The sequence below is a fragment of the Takifugu rubripes genome, chromosome 1, assembly GCF_901000725.2.
Source record: "Takifugu rubripes chromosome 1, fTakRub1.2, whole genome shotgun sequence".
NCBI lineage: Eukaryota > Metazoa > Chordata > Actinopteri > Tetraodontiformes > Tetraodontidae > Takifugu > Takifugu rubripes.
In genome coordinates this window covers 14,702,857-14,722,509 of record NC_042285.1, presented here as the reverse complement: position 1 = coordinate 14,722,509, position 19,653 = coordinate 14,702,857, and the positions used below count along the sequence as shown (strand labels likewise).

General features: G+C 42.2%; 1 protein-coding gene across 1 annotated transcript; it reads left to right on the top strand.

Annotated features, from left to right (window-relative positions):
* Positions 1-173: 173 nt before the first annotated feature.
* Positions 174-5,788, top strand: dnajb11 (DnaJ heat shock protein family (Hsp40) member B11). The gene is made up of 10 exons (XM_003961629.3): positions 174-430; positions 815-971; positions 1,355-1,452; positions 1,849-1,981; positions 2,103-2,245; positions 2,738-2,820; positions 2,928-2,985; positions 3,087-3,198; positions 3,745-3,904; positions 4,592-5,788. The coding sequence occupies exons 1-10, from the start codon at positions 357-359 to the stop codon at positions 4,654-4,656; spliced, it is 1,083 nt and encodes a 360-aa protein (XP_003961678.1). The 5' UTR covers positions 174-356; the 3' UTR covers positions 4,657-5,788.
* The last annotated feature ends 13,865 nt before the right edge of the window (positions 5,789-19,653 follow it).

Sequence of the window (19,653 nt, the reverse complement as noted above, 5' to 3'; positions counted from 1 at the left end):
AACCCCAGCGACACACTTCTGCTGCAGCCAGCTCGCGACACGGGGGTGCGCTACAGCACGCACGCGACTGCTCGTTTTAAATATAAAAGGTCACGCTGGCAGAATTATTTTAAAGTGAATAAATCCATGAACGGAAGCCTCACAACACCGAGAGCAAACTTATGTAACAGATGTTGTCTTTAAAAATATACACATTTGTGACTTGTGTCTTTAATTGTGGGCGGGGCTGTGACAGAAAGGCGGACGTTTAGTGGGCGGAGCGTGCTGGCACGGAAGAAGGTGAATGACCAAGATCGGGATCCGAGCCTCCGCCACCGGCTGTCATTTTCCTATCTCCACTAGAAGAACGGGGAGCTATGGCTTCCAGAGGAATTAATATTTGCGGTGTATGCTACCTGCTTCTTTACGTTATCACGGTGGTTCTTGGGGGGTAAGTGCTCACAGTCAGCCGTGAAACATCACCAGGTGCTACTATAGTTCCACATGTTTTACTGTGATTGGTCCAGACCTGCTGTACATATGTAGGATTCATTCCCGTAGGATAAATCCATTACATACCACTAAAAAAGAGAGCAAAAACAGTGTCTCGTTTTCTGATGGAGTAGCCCGGCAAAGTAGGATGTTTATATTCTCAGTTTAAGTCTTTTAGCGATGATTGTTAGCTAGCTTCGTTTGCTAGCAGCTTGCTTTGAAACCAGTCACGGTTTCGGCTCCAGGCTGCTTCATGACTGATTTTTAATCGAAATTCAATCTGTCCTACCCTCAATGCATGTAGTCTATGTACGCCGGTGTCTCATTCATCTTTTTGCTGTAGGCGAGACTTCTATAAGATTCTGGGGGTGAGTAAGAGTGCGTCCATCAGGGACATCAAAAAAGCGTACAGAAAGCTGGCTCTTCAGCTGCACCCGGACAGGAACCAAGACGACCCCAAAGCTCAAGACAAATTCGCTGACTTGGGGGCAGCTTATGAGGTGAGTGTGACGGCGGCGAGAGCACTGCTGTTGCCATTCGAGCCGTTTGTTACCTGTGGGGTTTGGATGGAACTGACAGGAAGGGGGACAGATACTTTGATACACGTTTGTCCGAAAGGTTCCGCCTCTCTGATTGGGCGACTGTTCTGTGTGGCTGCATCTGATTGGTTGCTTCGTGTAGCCTGTGTAAATGGAACGCGATTTGATAAACAGCGACTGTATAATCCATGAGATACTTTTGTTAGATTTTGTCGAAGTTGGGTGCTGTTATTTATTGAAGGTCTATATGGTTGGTTTAATGTGCCGGTGTTGCTCGTCCCATATGTGTTTAAGGTAAATTGTAGAGTTTCTGCATTGAATGAGTGACACTCGTTTTTTTATAGGTGCTCTCTGATGAGGAAAAAAGGAAACAATACGATGCTTATGGAGAAGAGGGGCTCAAAGAGGGGCACCATGGATCTCATAACGATATCTTCTCAAGGTTTGTTTCATCGACTCATTTTGTGTGCTTAATAGCAAAAGGAGAACACAAATTTTATGGCTAGTCTTTTTAGAGATCCACTTTTCTGAGATGGGATTGTATGCTTGTGACAGCTGGGCACATTGCACTTTAAGGAATTCCTGCAAAAGTTCAGATCTATTTCACTGTGACATTGTTGAGTGATAAAGTGGCTGTTTAAGTCATTTTAAATATTGGCAGAATCTTGCCAAACAAGAAGAGTGTTCTGTATATTATAGTTATGGTCATATCACTCGCCACAAAATACACCTATTTAGCTTCTGGTACAGTTAGCATTTGCCTGTTCTCTGACTGAAACACTTCCTGATGTAATAAAGTAAAGAAATTTTGATTGACTCATTTGCTGTGTTTGTGTAGCTTCTTTGGTGACTTTGGCTTCATGTTTGGAGGCAACCGACAGCAGCAGGACAGAAACATCCCCAGAGGAAACGACATCATACTAGACCTGGAGGTCACTCTCGAGGAGGTCTACTCTGGAAACTTTGTCGAGGTTTGTTGAACAAGGCTTTCATTGAAATTGTCACACATTTAAATAGTATCTCATCGCCTGATCCATCCTGGGATACTTGCACGTAACTAATGATATTCTCTAAACCTGCCCTGTCCTGAAGGTTGTACGCAACAAGCCTGTAGCCAAAGAAGCCCCCGGTAAGAGGAAGTGTAACTGCAGACAGGAAATGAGGACAACACAGCTCGGACCAGGTCGGTTCCAGATGACCCAGGAGACAGTTTGTGACGAGTGCCCCAATGTGAAGTAAGTCATCAAGATTTGTGCTACATAATACTCACGATGCATAAAATTAGTTAAAAGTATGATTCCACCCAAATGTAATCATTTCTGATGTTTAGATGTTTAGTTTTTTCCTCAGCTGGGAGTTTGTATGAATTCTACATACACAAATTCCAAGTGATCCAGCAGGGCTCCCTGAAGCTTCATCCATACACAACTTGCTTACTAAACCTGATGTTTCTGCGGGTGAAGAATATAGAGAGATGCTGATTTGATCTAGCTTTGAATGAGATACAGATAAAAGGTGCTGTTTTTTAAAGTTGTTAAACTAACTCTCCTGAACGTCGGACACTTGGAGCCTTCAGTGAGTGGCCGTAGTTCTTGCTGTGCTGTAGATGTACAGGATAGAATGAAATGCAATATGTATATTCGAGTAAACCTTTAATAATTCATTATTTTCGATGTCTGAACAAAGTATCACCACAATCTAACTACATGATTTTATTTTTATCCAAGGTTGGTAAATGAGGAGAGGACGCTGGAGGTAGAAATTGAGCAGGGGGTTAGAGATGAAATGGAGTACCCTTTCATTGGAGAAGGTCTGCATAAAGTTAATATCACTATGCATGTCTATATTGATGAGAATTATTTGTGAGTGTGAGAACAATGAGTGATGTGCATATGAAATCCTCTGTGTTGACCACAGGCGAGCCGCACATTGATGGTGAACCTGGAGATCTACGCTTCCGTATTAAAGTGTTAAAGTAAGAATGGTTTTGACTACTGAAAACTCTTTTCCAGCTTTATTTTAGTGGCACATTTTAAGTGGTATTTTGGGGGGGTTGGGGGATTCTTCTACTTTTAGACATCCGCTGTTCGAACGCAGAGGAGATGACCTGTACACCAATGTCACCATCTCGCTAGTGGAGGCCCTGGTTGGCTTTGAGATGGATATTGTTCATTTGGATGGACACAAGGTACTTGATAAGAGCTTCCTGATCCAGGGACAGGGCCACAAACTACACACAAGCACACACATAAAGCTTGGGGATGGTGAAATATATCCCCCAAAATGCAGTTAGAAGATGGATGGATGACTGCATATGTTGCTTTGGCCCTCCGAGAAGCAGGTACAAAAATTTGTCATACAGAGTGGCCAAGATGACGTTTATTTGAATTGTTAACATTTAGATCCACAACTATATGATGATCATTTAATAGTATACATCTTCAAAGGTTTCTGACTATTTTCAGATATGAAGATTAAATATTTGGTAACTAAAATGATCCAAGGACACTCAAACGCAGGTCAGATTTGGTCCTCGGCAGCAAGAACGCCTCCACATCATTTAGTTTTCTTCTTGGACACAGTCGCATTAAGATAGTGGCAGTTCCTGGGTAGTTTTTCTGTTATTTACTCTCTTATGCTGTACAAGAATTATGTTTGATACCACAGCTCGTGCACTTTTCTAAAGACGATGATGCTTCAAGTTTAAGATGATTTCATGTGTTTTCCTTAACAGGTCCACATTGTGAGGGATAAAATCACCAAGCCTGGAGCTCGGATGTGGAAGAAAGGTGAAGGTTTGCCAAACTTTGACAACAATAACATCAGAGGTTCCCTGATTATCACGTTTGATGTGGAATTCCCCGGGACACAGCTCGACGAACAACAGAAAGATGGTGAGAAGCTCATCCAGTCGAGGATTTTCTTTAATGCGGGAGACAGCCACCTCTGGCGTCCACCGCGTCATACGACAGCATCATTCAGTGGCACGAAAACGTCTGTGAACCCTTTGGAATTTCCTGGATTTCTGCATTCAATTTTTAGGAAAATCATCATCTTCATCGAGATGATTCCACATAAATTCTTTCCTCTGTATTTAACCCACCACTAACAATCCCAACTTTCTGAGCACCAGTTTTTGCTGCACTGTTTAGCCCAGCCTGGCTCATCTACTTTATGAGCGCACAATCATTCAACCAGTACCACAAGGCTGTAATGTGCACTGTGTGTAGTTCCACTGCAGTCTGTGGGTGAGGTGCGGTTATGGATGGTGACACCAGTAGCTACTAAGACACTTCTAAAACTCTCAGGACTGGTCAGGAATTACTACTTAGAAATCAGCACCACTGGCTTAAAATGTGCATATAAGAGGTTGTGCTGATGGTCATAATGGGGGATCCCAACTGATCAGTTTTATCCCATTTCATTATATTAATTTCTGAGAATGGCAGCAGTAATACATTCAAAAATCAGTTTCTCTATTTTAAATGAAGCCTTGATGTTTTTAAATTTTATAATGGATGAAACCCTTTGATTTTGCCTGTTGTTTGCAGCTTCTATTAACATTTCTTACATTGCTGTAGGTATCCGGGGCCTTCTAAAGCAGAGCTCTGTGCAGAAGATTTACAACGGACTACAAGGATACTGACAGCGTGGGCGCACACAATGACACTCAGCAACAGGGTGTATTTATAATTTTCAGATTGTTCTCAGGACGGCTTGGATTCAATTTGTTTTTAATTTGTTTGACAGTTTTTATTTTTTATTTGTTATAAATACACAAAATACACTGTCTGTAGTTTAATGAATTTCTTCCCAAATGATAATGAGAACCTTTTTGTTTATTAAAATATTGAAAGAATCTTTTTTTTTTTTTTTTTTAATGGTTTGCAGCAAAGCTAATTGAAGAAGACATGATTCACTCAACACAAGAAACACATTTTCTCAACCTTCGGTCTTCGCCAGCTGTTTGTAACAGGTCTTCCTATTTTAAGAAGCTTGTGAAATCCATTCGGACTGCCAACAAATCAGAAATGGGGCTGCAGAGCTTTATGAAGGACCATTTTATGATCATGTATCCGAGCTGAAGCACAGGTCCAGTGGACTGCAGTGCAGTTTCTGGCCCAACTCGAATGATTTCTGCATGTTTTATTCATGCACCAACTATCATTTCACATCCAGACTCTTGACTACAGAACCTTGTTGTCTTTCACCTGCAGGAATTTCACTACCGAGACATGTTTACCCCCGACAGCATCATGTTTGCTTTCAGTAAAATGATGCCAAAACAGAACCAAATCTGTTGAAGAATTCATGGAAGCAGCTCTGTTTTTAGTGGTTTTCAGAAAGAGTGCTTCTCTGCGCTGGTAACTACAAGTGGAAGAATTATGCTTTTTCAATGTATTTTGGTTTCATTGAGATCAGAGGAAATCATTTTAAGTGACTCTTGGTGGAAATTTGCAATGTTTATATTTTATTTTTTGAAACTCTTCCTGGAAAAAGTCACTTTTTAAGTGCACCCTTTTCTGGTCTATTTATAGCTGCCGACTGCTGGTTATTTTTAATATCACAAAGTCGCCAGCAGGTGGCGCCAGAGTCTAATGTTTAAACAAGCGCGGCCCTGTCAGCTACACCAACTTCAACAAACCTTTAATTTAAAAGACGTACGTGTCTAAATGTGAAGTTACAAGTGGGTTAGGTTTTTTTGTTTTTGTTTTTGTTGAACACAAAAAAAATTTATACTGTCGAATTTTGTGAGTAAAAACTGCTCAAACAGGAAACGGTCTGGCCTTAAATGTCGTGCATCTTACATATATTTACAAGTCTTAAAGCAACTTAATGAACTCCGTGGGATTTAGCGACATCTAGCGACAAACGTAGCATTCGGCGATAAATCGATAAACTGGCAGGACGAGGAACTACTCGGACAGAGCAGATGGTTTGGACGTCTTTATTCTGCATCCAGCAGAATTTACTAAATGTACATCGCCGTGGCTCCTGATGACACAGGGCCAGTTGATGCCCTTTTTAACTGTATTCTAGATATCCAGTCATGGATGGCAGAAAACTTCCTACAGCTCAACCAGGACAAAACAGAAGTCTTAGTTATTGGTCCTGAAGGTCAGAGAGAGAAACTTGTACCAAAGTTAAAGGATTTTAAACCATCTCAATTTGTAAAAAATCTGGGTGTGATCTTTGACTCTGAGCTTAGTTTTATCCCACACATCAAAAACATAACAAAGGTAGGTTTTTACCACCTGAAGAATATAGCCAGAGTCCGCCCGTTTCTCTCTCAGGCCAGCACGGAGGTGCTGGTGCACGCTTTTATCTCTTGTGGTCTAGATTATTGTAATGCCCTGCTCTCTGGTCTCCCAAAAAAGAGCGTCACCAACCTACAATTATTACAAAACTCAGCTGCACGAGTGCTGACGAGGACCAGAGGGCGGGAGCACATCACACCGGTTTTAGAATCGCTGCATTGGCTACCCGTGCGTTTCAGGATCGATTTTAAGGTTCTTTTATTAGTTTTTAAATGTCTTAATGGTCTTGGCCCGACTTATTTATCCGACCTGCTTTTATTCTATCAACCCCCGCGGACTCTGAGGTCCTCTGGCACCGGCCTTTTAACCATCCCACATGTAAGCACTAAAACGCACGGGGAAGCGGCCTTCAGTTATTCTGGTCCCCGACTGTGGAACAGCCGGAGAACCTCAGGGCCGCAGAGACTGCTGAGGTTTTTAAAAAGAGGCTCAAGACACACCTTTTTAATCAGGCCTTTAATTGATTTTCTGATTATTTTCAATTTATTTTATGTCCTCATGCTTCTTTATGTCTTATCCTTATTTTACTTGATACTTTTACTGTTTTACTACTTCAATTCTTAGTTCCTCAGCTTTTAGCTTTTATACCTTTTATCCCATTTACTGTTTCATGCCTTCAGTTTTTAGCTCCAGTGTCTCCTCATGGTGTTTCCTCATGGGGGCCGGCCAGGCTGGGAGATGTTTCCAGTCTACCACTGGGGGTGCTGTCCCGTGGACAGCTCTGGCCTGGGGGGTTAGGGGGCTCTGTGCTTTGGTGTGGAGCCTCCGGTCTGTCCGGGTCGGGCTGGTCTTTGTGGCGGTACCGCCTGTGGTCACAGACCGTGACCTCCCTCGGCATGGTGGGCCCCCAAAGGTGGCGTCTCCTTCGCCTCAGGTCTCGGTGCCCAGCCATGTCTCAACTTGCCTCAGCTTGTTTGTGTGTGTGGATGTGTGTGTAAGTGTGTTGTATGCATGTGTGTGTGTGTGTCCTTTTCTTGATTCTCTTGTTCTCTTTGCTGTTTTTATCCTTTGTGGCACTTTGTGCTACCTAGCGTATGAAAAGTGCCATATAAATACAGATTGATATTGATATTGAAATGGCGCGTCGAACAGTGCATCAAATCAAGGGCTAACCACGCCCATCACCCCATGCATCACCTGGGTGTGAGATGCACCCCCATGTGTCCGCCACAAAACCACATTTTACGGTGCAAAGCCGAAACAAAGCTTTAAAATGTGTTTTTAAAATTATTATCTTTCTTAAAATCCCAATTTTAGGTCCACAACACAGGCCAACCACTTGAAATGTGCATTTCAAGGCCTGGATGTTTGCCACAGTCTTTCACCTGAAGGCTCCTATAGTTAAGCCCCATATTTAAGGTGGTCATAAGCAGCTTTCATTAGAATTTATATATGTAGAGAATTTATATTTTGTTGTTAAAATGCTTGCTGTAAGATTTCTTACATCATTTCATCCCGAGCAGTCCATTTATGAGTACATGTTCATGTACATTTACTTCGCTAAATGTGGCTAAATCCTTGCTCGGGTGCTGTTTTGTTACTCCAGTCTGCAAGTACCGAAATATTTCAGTCCAGAGGTTTTATCCTGTAATAATCCTGTGGGGAAACCTGGAGCAGTCGCTCCCTCTGACACGCCAGAATTAAAACCTGTGTAATTCAAAATATGACCACATGAGGGGAGCATTGACTGTTCAAAAGAAGTTAAATTAAAGCCCAAACAAGTGCCCCCGCACACGCACACGCACACACACACACACACACACACACACACACACACACACACACACTACCGCAGATAAGCACAGGGATCATACTTGACCCTGACTTTAATGATTATAAGTATAGCTGCGGGGTTAAGAGAGGTGCAGGCAATCCTCTGTGTGTGTGTGTGTGTGTGTGTGTGTGTGTGTGTGTGTGTGTGTGTGTGTGTGTGTGTGTGTGTGTGTGCGCGTATGTGCGTGTGTCTGGCGCCAACCTGAACTGACCCTCACTGTTTGGTTAATGGCGCCTGATTTGTCAGGATCCCAAACGAGCTGCAGAGCATTAGGCACAGACAGTAATCCTGCAGTTCAACATTGTTTTATTGTTTTAGTTAAAACCATTTGAAATATAGAAAATATAAAATGTTAACAGTTGTACTAATAAAAGGACTTTGGCTTAGATTTTTATGTTGACCTGCACTTATTGACACTTTTGTGCATCTATATTGACAAGATATTGATGGAGGAGGTGGCTTTGACATGTGTAACAGAGACAGAAACAGAGAAAAGGAGAATCAGCTCTTTGAGGACTGAAAAAATGCTGCTATTCTGCTACACATCAATGAACGGATATCAATTTTATGGTCTACAGCATGTAATAAATATGTAATATGTATAGTAAATATGTACAGCACTTGCCAGTGTTTCCACTTTCTATAGGAACATAAATTCTTAAACCCGTCTAGATGTGTTTATAGTTGGTTACAGGTTAACTCCTAAGGAAGAAGACTGGGGGTGGTAAAGCCTTTGGTTGTTTCTTTGTTCCACAAATCATAACTTTAATCTATGACTACTCTGAATCACCAACGGTCAGATTTGTGTTAGGAATAGTCAGACTGGAAAATTTTCCTTAAAACTCACAATAGTAATTAAGCCATAGTTTTATACGTCTTTCAGCGTCTGTAACGCGTGTGTGTATACGTGTGCATGCTTTTGTGTGTGTACTAGTGTCTAAGAGCGATTTCAAGCACAATAGAGTGTAAGAAAACATTTAAAATCTTAAGCATATTGTGGATCAACATTTGACAGAGAACCAATAAGCGAATATAAGGTGTGACGAGGGAGTTTAAACTTGAAGGATTTCAGCACAACACAAAGTTTTTGTGATGAAAATGAGAGTCGGTGGTGCCGTCACCCCGCGCAACTTAGAGCGCTGCCGGGGACATCCATCACCTCACCGCTGCAGGCTCGAGCTGCTCTATTAGAGCCAGTCAGCTCAAAGGAAAAGCTTCAGCTATTTAACAATGAAATGAAGGAGCTTACATTATGGCCCATTTAAGACAGAAAAAGGGCTGTTTGGGGACTTAAAGGCCTCCTACTCACTGCTGTTTATGCCTGCTTCTTTCTCTGAACTAAACAGAGAGAGTGTACCCCCCCCCCCCCCCTCTCTCTCTCTTTCCTCCATTCCATAATATTTATTTATTCCTCTCCTGGTTTTGTCATTTAATGACCCATGCTGTGCTGTTGTTTAAAGAGGCTGATGACTCTCTGGTCACCCACATCCTGGGGTGGGGGGGGTCGGGAGGGAGGGAGGGTGGGTGGATGTTGGAGGCCGATCGCAGGACAAACAGACCACCTATATGGATGTAAACCACACATATACAGACAGGATTCCATATGCAGCACAGCGCTGATGAGGCGGCTCGGTGTGTCTGCATCTTCAGGAAGACGTCTCAGCTTTTCCAGCAACGTGTGACTTTGGCCATGTTAGACAAACTGTAGGTGCAGGATATGAAATGATGTAAAATATGTATTAAAATATGTATTGGGTTTGGTATGTGAGCGAAGTGAAAGCGGTCTTTGTGCTCAGAGCAAAGCCCTCTTGTGGACCCCTCCTCTCCGTGCAGGGTCCAAGGCCCTGTGGTGGTAGATCACAGTTAATAACTGTGCGGTGGGCTGTCAGAGGCACTTAACCTGATGCTGGGCAGGCTGGGCCGGGCCAGGCTGGGCCAGTTCCTTTTGTCCCCAGAGCCAGGACCTCAGCACTCAGCCAAAGAGAAGACAGAGAGCAAGACGGAGAGGATGGCAGAGCACAGGAGGTCTAACAAAGGGCAATGGGGGGGTAACATTTCCTAGAGGATTTGAGGAAACCAAGTATGGACCTGTGTTTCTGCCAGCAGCGCTCACAGTCATGGATATGTGATTGCTTTATTTCTAATAAATTAAAAAGGTGATAACTTAAATGTAGCTACATGTCATCAAGTCAAGAGTGCCTGTACAGAAATAGGAGATAGCAGAAATCTGTGAGGGTCAGCAGGCATCACACAGGCAGCATCAACTTCTCCTTCTCTGCAGCCACCAGGGTGGCACCATCCGTTAGTACCACCAATCAGCTGCTATCCCATCATTTATTTCCCTCAGGGCATCAACCTTTAGTTGCTGTGGCATACCGGGATATCTACGGAAATAGATGCTGATCCACATCCCTGTCCAAGACTGAGCTGCAAATCCGTCAAATCAAACGTGTTGTTCCACTGCTCATCTTGGTTTACCCGCTCCTCCTGTGTGTGAAGCTCCACCCCCCCCCCCCCCCCCCCCCGCCACTGCAGCAAGGGATCGATAAAGGAAACACACACCGGTCTTGTAGCTAAGGGGTCAGCTTCATTTGCAACTACTTCAGCCATTGGGTCATCAATTTGTCACAAAGCCGCTGCTTTGGTTTTTGAATGATATCTGTTCGCCATCAGGGTCGACCTCCTGAGGCTAAACCACAGCTGAGAGTGTGTAGAAGAAGAGGCAGATGTCTGAGTGGACGAAGCTGCGCAGCTTGGATGGTAGCTGATTTGCTCCTGTGGCCATTGTTGGCCCTTTTGGTGGGGCACAGGGGTCATCATGGATCATCACAGGGGCCCTGCACCCCAAGTGTAAAAATAATCTATCTATCTATCTATCTATCTATCTATCTATCTATCTATCTATCTATCTATCTATCTATCTATCTATCTATCTATCTATTCATCCGTCCGTCCGTCTGTCCACCTGTCTGTCTAAGATATTCTATTAGATTTTAAATTCTACATTATTATACAATGTACACTAGTGGAGAGAATAACATGCATTAAACAGACATTACACTTAAAAAATAAATATATAATAAATGAATGTATTTTCATTTTGTTACTAAGGCAAATCTAGGAACTATAGAGTAAAACAGTCGATCTAAATATGGAATGAAACTCCTGAAGTGGGAGGTGGAATGTCTGGATGTCGAGGTGTAACTGGAGGCTACACTCCACAAAATACTCATGTGAGTTGTGAAATGCAAAACCATTAAATGAACTTGATTCATTTATATGTAAAACATTTGAGCCGATCCTTAAATCCAACGGCAGGAAACAGGTTTGCGTTGTAATTCAATCATTCTAATCCCGCCCCGATCAGGATCACATCCCTCCTGCTCAGCACCAAACATCGTCTGACCCTCTCCAAGTGCCTCCACAAACCCTTATCTGATCCCGGCTCATAAAACTCAGACCCCAAAAGCTGGCGTCCCAGCAATTGACCAATGGGGACCCTTGCGTGGTCTTTGGTCTCTGGTGGTGTTTTATTCTCAAACAGTAATTATGTACACACTGCCCTGACTGTCTCTGCTACAACTCCAAAGTCCAGCTCATCCCTGTTGACGAGATTAGATAACCCGGTTTTAAAGGCAGCTATCCTGTTTGCTCAACGTCTCTTCTCCACCCTAATAGCGTCTGATCTAATGAAAGATTGCGAGCTGCTTGTTGACTGTGGACACCCACACAGTGTCATGGCAATGGCCAAACAAGAGCAGGAAACAATGAGGGCTGAGCTTTACTACCTGCTATCACCCGATCGGTCAGGTGATTCTCTGAGCACTGCCCACAATCAATAGCTGTCATATTACCGTCCACACTGGTGGAACATTAAAACCCTTTCATTTCCTTCCATCATTGAGTGAACAGATGAAATATTGAAATATTTATTTTGAGCTGATTGTAGTTATATTGTCAACAAGCTTTTCATGGCTCAGCTGACAAATCAATTAATATTTTAGTGCCTGGGATTCCCTGTAATGGTTCATTGTGGACTGTATGTCAGAATGTTATTGAATAGGTGTAAAAATTCCACAGTAATGCTTTTTATTAATATAAAAGCAAAGGAGACTCAAGCAAAATGTGGTAAAAACAGGAGTAAAGTAGAGGAGTGTGTGATGTCAGACCTTGAGTCGGACCATAGACACAGACGTACAGGCGTGAGGTAGCACCGTTTAGACACGCAGGCAGCTCAGCTGAAGTGATGATCTTCTGGAGAAGAACATGGCTCAGCTCATTGTAGATGCAAGGCCAGCAAAATGGCAGCAGAGAAGCAGAAAATCGAAGTTTCCCAGGGGATAGCCCCCGCAGAAGCAGCTAGACACGTACCCAAACGGGTAGAGAAAGAGGACAGCAACGAAGATGAGGGATACAGAAAAACAAAGAAATGTAGACAAAAATAGCTTTATAGTGACTAAAGTAGCCTTAATAAGGGGAGACTAAACACAAATGATTATGGTTAGACCAGTATATGGGAATATTTAAGAATCAACGAACAGGGACGGAAGCTTGCTAGGAAGCATTTAGTGGAGAAATGCCTTGCTCATAGTGTTGCTCTGGTGTTGGTGTTAATTGTTGCATTTTGCTGATATTTTTCTTGGTTTTTCAGACCTTATCTAGACCTTCACTCTTACTGTTAACTGTTATTTATTATTTACGTTCCAACATGAACGGGAACCTGTAAACAGTTTGCCATCTTCTACTAGTCCTCTCCTGTTCTGGGGTATCCTTCAGTTTCATTTTCAGGGGGCTAGGCTCAGAGGAACCCGTCTGCTGATTGTTAGGACGAGTCTGGGTATTTATACAACTTTAAAATTTGCCTCATCTGACCTTTCCTAATGACGCTGTAAACAAGCCATGACCCTGACAGGCTAATAAAGGTCTGATACCTCAGTCAAAGTTGTCTGGGAGCTTAAATCTCCTGTGGTTGGTATTCATTCACAGGCTGCTGCTTCTGCCTTTTAACTCCAAACCTGAGAGAGTATACATTATGTAGGTACAACCCCCATCTGCAGTGGTTAGACAGAGTACACCAGGAGGCAATTTAGATTTTTCTCTTACCCTGTTTGAACTAAAGCGGGCCATTACGGTACACAACAAACTGCCCCGGGGAAAGATGAAATCAGTTATAGTATGCTTGCCCACATGGAAGACAGCGGACTTAAAGGAAAAATAAAAAATAATACAATTTAGGAGGCAGAGTGCTCCATTTAATCAGATCATACCAATATTAAAGCATGGTCTAAGAAGAGCTGCCAGATCTCTACTACACACAACAGCATGGCCATTTTAATTAGAGAAACCTATGATGTGAAGTAACAAAGGGACATTGGTACTTAACATAAAAAGTAATGGTGGGGAACTGGTGTTTGGGGTAAGAATAGAAGATCCTGCTCTGTACAGAAAATAAATTCTGTCTTCATCAAAAAATATCACAATCACTGATATATTTGAGTGGTACAAACGGAAATATGTGGAAAAGAGTAGCTTGTTTGTAGGACTACACGGTTTAAATATTATTGAACCCTGGAGTGAAGATCACAGTCAGAATACAGTGGTGTGAGACAGTCGTAGCACCCACAAGTCTGGCTATATGTTGCCTCCCTCCGGTGTTGGAGATAAAGGATGAATCCTGATTAATATCCGTGTTATCTCTACGTTTAGAAAGCAGCTTGTCTTTTCCTTCACATTTTCCCCTTACAGCATATTTACAGAACAGAGCAGAGCTCACTGAAGGAGAAATGCTTCAGATCCTCAAGTAAGAACAAAAAGCCCAACATACATTACATCTGAGACACCGGTTGGGATCCATTTCAAAGGTTCCTGCTCTTGGGACTGTTTACTCTTAGTCGAACTTTATTCACTTCATCTCATGTCTGCAGCAGCTCCCATTATCAGACAGTCCGCCAAGCAAACAACTCCAATGAAGCGTGTGCTGCTGCCTGAAGTATTGGGAAGGGACTCTGAAATGGTGCGTGTCCATGTGCCGCCAATTCATCATAAGGCGATTCATCATAAACCCCAAAGCCCCTCGTTCTGCTGCTCGTCCTGATGGGGGTCTCCCACACTGATGGGGGTCTCCCACACTGATGGGGGTCTCCCACACTGATGGGGGTCTCCCACACAGGAGTCTCCTCACTGGGATTTGGTCAAGTTAAGAATAAGCTTCTCAAATCATCTTCTTCAAGGTCTCTCATATATTGAAAAATGGTTTAAAAAAATGTATTACTAGACTATTTTGTGCTGTGGTCATAAACCAGTACGGTGTTTATAAATTGTGCAGCATTAGAATGCTTAACAATAATATCTTTCGCTACAATTTGATTTTTCAGATAAATCCCCTGAAACACCAGTTTACGTGACAGATGCCCCAGCAGAGTTTTACAGGGAGGGACCCCAACCATAAAAATAACCATGTCAAAGACATTGATAAGGTTAAAGTGATTTGTATTATATACAATATACTGTAATGTTCTATAGTGTAATGTGCAGCTGCAGGAGACGAGTAGAGGTGTCTCAGTGAGGAAAAACTTTAATGAGACCGTCTCACTTCCACCTCGGTCATGAAACCAAGTGCATTAGGAAGCCAAACAGCCCAGACTGAAGCTGAGTGTGCTGAGGTTGGAGCCTGACGGCAGGACGCCTCCTAACATGAGCGATCATAGATGAACCTAGAGCACTTCTACTGTGCGCTTAGGTTCCTGCACGGGGAACACTGAGACCGTGAATGTCCAAATAAGAAAATTGGACAAAAACATTTCAGCAAATGTGAATTAAAATCTCTAATTAAAAAACAAACAGAAATATTTTCAAATTGTTAATAATTAAATGAATAACAAATAATTATGATGATAATAATGATATGATCAATACTGTGCTCATAAATGTACATTTCCTATTTCAAACCAAAGGAGCCCATGAAGCAACACAGAGAAAGATCTAAATAATGCTGATCAAAAATAAAGGAAACTTCTCTAAAATCTATAAAATTAGTTTCCTGCATATTTGAATTGGCTTTTAAACAAGCCTCTTCCCAATAATTTAGTTAAACCACATGAACAGTGAAAGGAACAATGGGTGCAGCAGATCAGATCAATAGTTCAAGTCTTTTTGTGTTTGAGTCCTGACTCCAAAAACTTTCTTGAGCCGTGTTTTAAAGTCAATATTTCAGCCATGGTCACCTCAGCTGTCTGCAACGATGAACAACAGAAAAGGCACTTTTTTAATGATGGACGCAAACATTGTATAAACTTGCAATTACCTTGATCTTTTGCTTCTCTTTGTTCATAATTCCTTGTGTCAAAAAAAAATGTGACAGCCTAATCAGCTCCAGATTTAATGAATATTTTTCCATAAACAAGCATCAGGTTCAGTTTCTTTTTTATTTACTCCGATGATTACACATTGGTTCTGCAGCTACAAAAACAGGTCAATCCTTCAGCCTCTTGGTACCGGCGTCAAATAAAATAAGGTGAAAAAGGACCTTTCTGATAACACACAGACACACGCAAGCCCAAGGACACACTAACACACAAAACACGCACAGAATTCCACATGTCAAACCAGACCAGACCACTTCATGTTTACATTAATGCCGAGCTGCATCCATCATGTTCGCGTCCACTCAAGATACAAATTTATTTAGACCTACAACAAATATCTGATCCTTTACGCCACGAAACAAAGGAGAGTTTAGAGTATAAAGAACAGTGTTCTGTGTTTCGTAGTCATGTGATGTGTGCTGTTGGACAACCTTCTGAAATCATGAAGTCGTCATGTTCAGGAAGATGATCTTGAACTTCCTGTAGGGGATTAAAAAACCCTTGTTGGTTTGAGGTGTGATACTCTGAAGCATTACTCTACTCTGGGATGTTCCTGCTGCTCCCGTGGAGGCGACATCACAGACCATATCGGGAGGCTTAGTCCGGACTGTCAGAAACTCTGGGACTCTGTGCTGACCCAGCGTACAACGCAGGTGATTTCTGGAAGACTGCAAATGAAGCTCAGCTTCCCTAAAATGTCAAAAAAAATGAAATGCTCAGACAGCTACTGTTGTGTTGACATTAGCACACGTTCATCTTGAAGAAGAGTACGTCCAGAATGGGCCACTTATCACAAGTCCACCCTCTTGATTAATTTTGTCAAATTCTCATGAAGCTCTGGAGTAGAAAGGCTGAATCCCTTCTTTGATTGACAGCTTTTAGAGATGGGAGCTCAGTCCCATCGTGGCTGTTGCCAGTGAAGTCCAAAGACAAACTGGAACCCATTTCTAAGTATTTGCTTGGTGAAGCTGCTTGACTATTTCCATTCTTCATTCCTCACCCTGCAAATAAAACACACTCATTGTATGTCCCTGCTTCAGTTTAGCAAGATCTCACCATTTTAATATTGTTTCGTTGATTTGTTCTATCATTCTTGCTGGTGGCCGCCAGCCTCCCCTGTTTGAAAGACTACCTGCAGCCACTGGTGTGCGATGAGTTGGCCAATCATTGGTGAGGCCAAATGCAAAGACATCCTTGGAATCTACTGGAGCCCCCAAACTGCCTCATTTACCACAGAAACCATCTTCTGTTTTCTCCACATCTTCTCTGAACCCTCCTTTGGTATTTGCCACATCTGTATTGGCAGCCATCTTGCTCCGTTTGTCCTGGGATGTCTTTTAGTGCAATCTTTTCCCGCCACTGGTATGTTTTCTCTCTAACATTTTATTTTAAATGATGTATTGACTGAAGTGAAGCTGTCTTCCTCATGTTCTTTGAGATGTCTCGTCCTTCTGTGCAACAGTCCTCAGAGACAGACGTGGGAAAGAACTGTCTCGCCCTGTCAGTGATTTCTTCGGCCAGGTGATTATAGCTGTTGAGTGTCTCGTCACCAGCACAGACCAGAGGTGATGATTCCTCTAATCTTGTTCTCAGCATTAGGATGAGTCTTCAGGAGCTGATTTACTCTTTGATGAGATTTGGCTGAGGCAGACCTCCCTCTGGCTGCTTCATCATTCCCATTTGCCTGGGGAAATCCTCAAGTGTCCTTGACATGCAGTGTAAACCCACCCCCGTTCCCCCATGTGTTGTCCCCATGGTGCTGTACTGTAAAGGGGATCAGTGAGCCAATCTCATACTCAGACACCTCCCAAACTCTCTTTTCCCTCCCAAAGTCTCTAAAAAAGGTTGTTAGATAAAAAGAGTTAGATATTCACAGACAAAGGATTCATCGGACAAAGAATGGCTGGACATTTGTCCATTTTAATGAAGCTGAAAAAATGTTGTCTATTGAAATGGTTTTCTTCTTCTTTTGTTTCATCTGTATTTTTTGCTCTCGTAATGAACACGTGCACGAAGAGAACTAATATTTGACCCTCAGAGAATAACATTCTCTGCCCTTGCATATTTGTGTTCATTCTTATGGTTTTGTATGTTTTTGCAGGAATGTTTGATGCGAATCGGCCCCTTGAAATAATCTGTTTCTTAGACGGCCAATCTGACACCATGAGATCTAGAGTAAACACAGAAAACACAGAAAAACACACATTCGTCGACAAGTGTGCATGGTTGCGCAATTGTATCTGTTTCACTCATGAACTCCTGCACAACCGTATCACATCATTTACATATAAGAGAGTTCCATCCACCAGAGGGGCATCTTGCGTGCTGCTCTTTTAAAAATCGGTGCATCAGATAGAGCCCCTGTAAAACAGCCTCAGGGCCATTTGTGTTCTTGTCCTCCGAGCCAAGATGAGGTCGCTCATCGACACATGTGGAAGTGACCCTCAGAAGCCTCTGTCTGAGCAGAGTTTGCACATGTGTGTGCGAGAAAGGAAGTGCACAGGACAGCTGATGCACAGTGCGCTACGCTAACTCATTCAAGGGCAGCAGGCAATAACACCAAGATCACAGTGATGGGGGTCACCCCTGACCTGACACTGCCAGCCAGATCACTATCAGTCTGACACACACACACACACACACACACACACACTGCACATTTTAATCATTAACTTTCTTTAGAGGAATCACTGCACATTACATTGGGACACTAAAGCTTCCTCATTGGTGGATGACAGTCAATGATTGACATCTCCTTTCAAACCTCTGACTCCACCCACATGGGGGAAGCATGTGTGTGTGTCTGTGTGTGTGTGTGTGTGTGTATCTGTGTGTGGGAAGTGAAACCATTCAAAATTCCTAACCCTTTTTTCCCATAAGCCCCTTCACTTGTTCCTATATATTGAAGAGTTGGGGATGTTTACTGACAACAAAGTTGGTAATGGATGCAATATTCTGTGAGCGTTTCATGGTAGGAATTCTATGTGAGTTTGTCTATGTGTGTGTGTGTGTGTGTTGCACAGCATCATCTTTCTCTTCATATATTTTTTTTGCTCCTCGACTTTAAAACGGTCTGTGTGGTTGTGTGACAGTTTCAGCTCCCACAATGGGGCTACAATTGGAAAAACTATGCAGTGTGAGAACATTTCATTTGTATAGACAAACCCTTGAATACACACGCAGAGAAAGAATTAAATTTCTCTCAAATGTACCATTAAATTTTAATTTGCACCATGAAGTCGTCTAACCTTTTCAATCATTTTGACAAATTCAGGGAGTCGTTAGCGAATGTCTGGACCTGCCTCTTGTTCCATTAGAATTCACCCCTGGCCCCTAAACACTTCAAAATGTCATAAAACCTCCACTGTTTTGTTGCTTATGGGCCCCAATCAACCCCCTCCCCCTTCTTAAATTCTTTTCAAATGAGAAATGAAATTCTTCTTTTTTTTTTTAACAAATGTGTGTTATGACTTGTAAATCTTCCCAGAAGTGGGCCTTGAGGCACAGGAGAGGAACTAATATGTAGTTTAATGGAGTATTTACAGATAATTCCAACTGTCAAATACTTGCGAGCTGTGATATAGTGCAGAGTGCTGCCTTCCACTCCGTTGTGCATTCCCTCCTTTTCAAAGCAGGCGGATTTGATTTCAGGTAAGGAGTTATTGTGACGAAAATGAGCAACGGAGCTTTTAGCCGAAGCAAAACAAATATCTGTACTCAATGAGCATGTGCAGGAGTAGATTTCTGATATTTCCAAATGACACATGTCAGCATGAAATGTTTAGTCATTAAATGAGTCTTCACTACAATATTAAAAAATAATAAGCTCAATCGGGGCCAATGGAGGGACCCAGTAATAAATGGCAGACATTTTTGGGAGGCGTTCTAAAGGTGTATAACTACATAAAACAATGGTTTCATAAGGTCTCCGGCAACAAGTACTTTTATTTTTTAAAGGTGTCACATCTTCATCTATTATTCAGTAAATTCTAGGCACAAATGTTTCCATTGTGATAGTTTGGAATTTTGTAAAGGAAAGCCATTATTACATTAAATTATAACTTAATTGCTTTGCTATGGTCGTTATTTACATTTTTAGAAAATATGATTAATTTAATTGACCAATTGTTTGCTTTAAAATATTGATTAAAAGGTGCAATATACAACCAATCAATAAAAACAATGTA

Coding starts and splice junctions, on each gene's coding strand:
- dnajb11 (XM_003961629.3), top strand. CDS start 357: ATGGCTTCCAGAGGAATTAATATTTGCGGTGTATGCTACCTGCTTCTT. Junction 431..814: donor ATCACGGTGGTTCTTGGGGG/GTAAGTGCTCAC, acceptor TTTTTGCTGTAG/GCGAGACTTCTATAAGATTC. Junction 2,986..3,086: donor TTCCGTATTAAAGTGTTAAA/GTAAGAATGGTT, acceptor TTCTACTTTTAG/ACATCCGCTGTTCGAACGCA.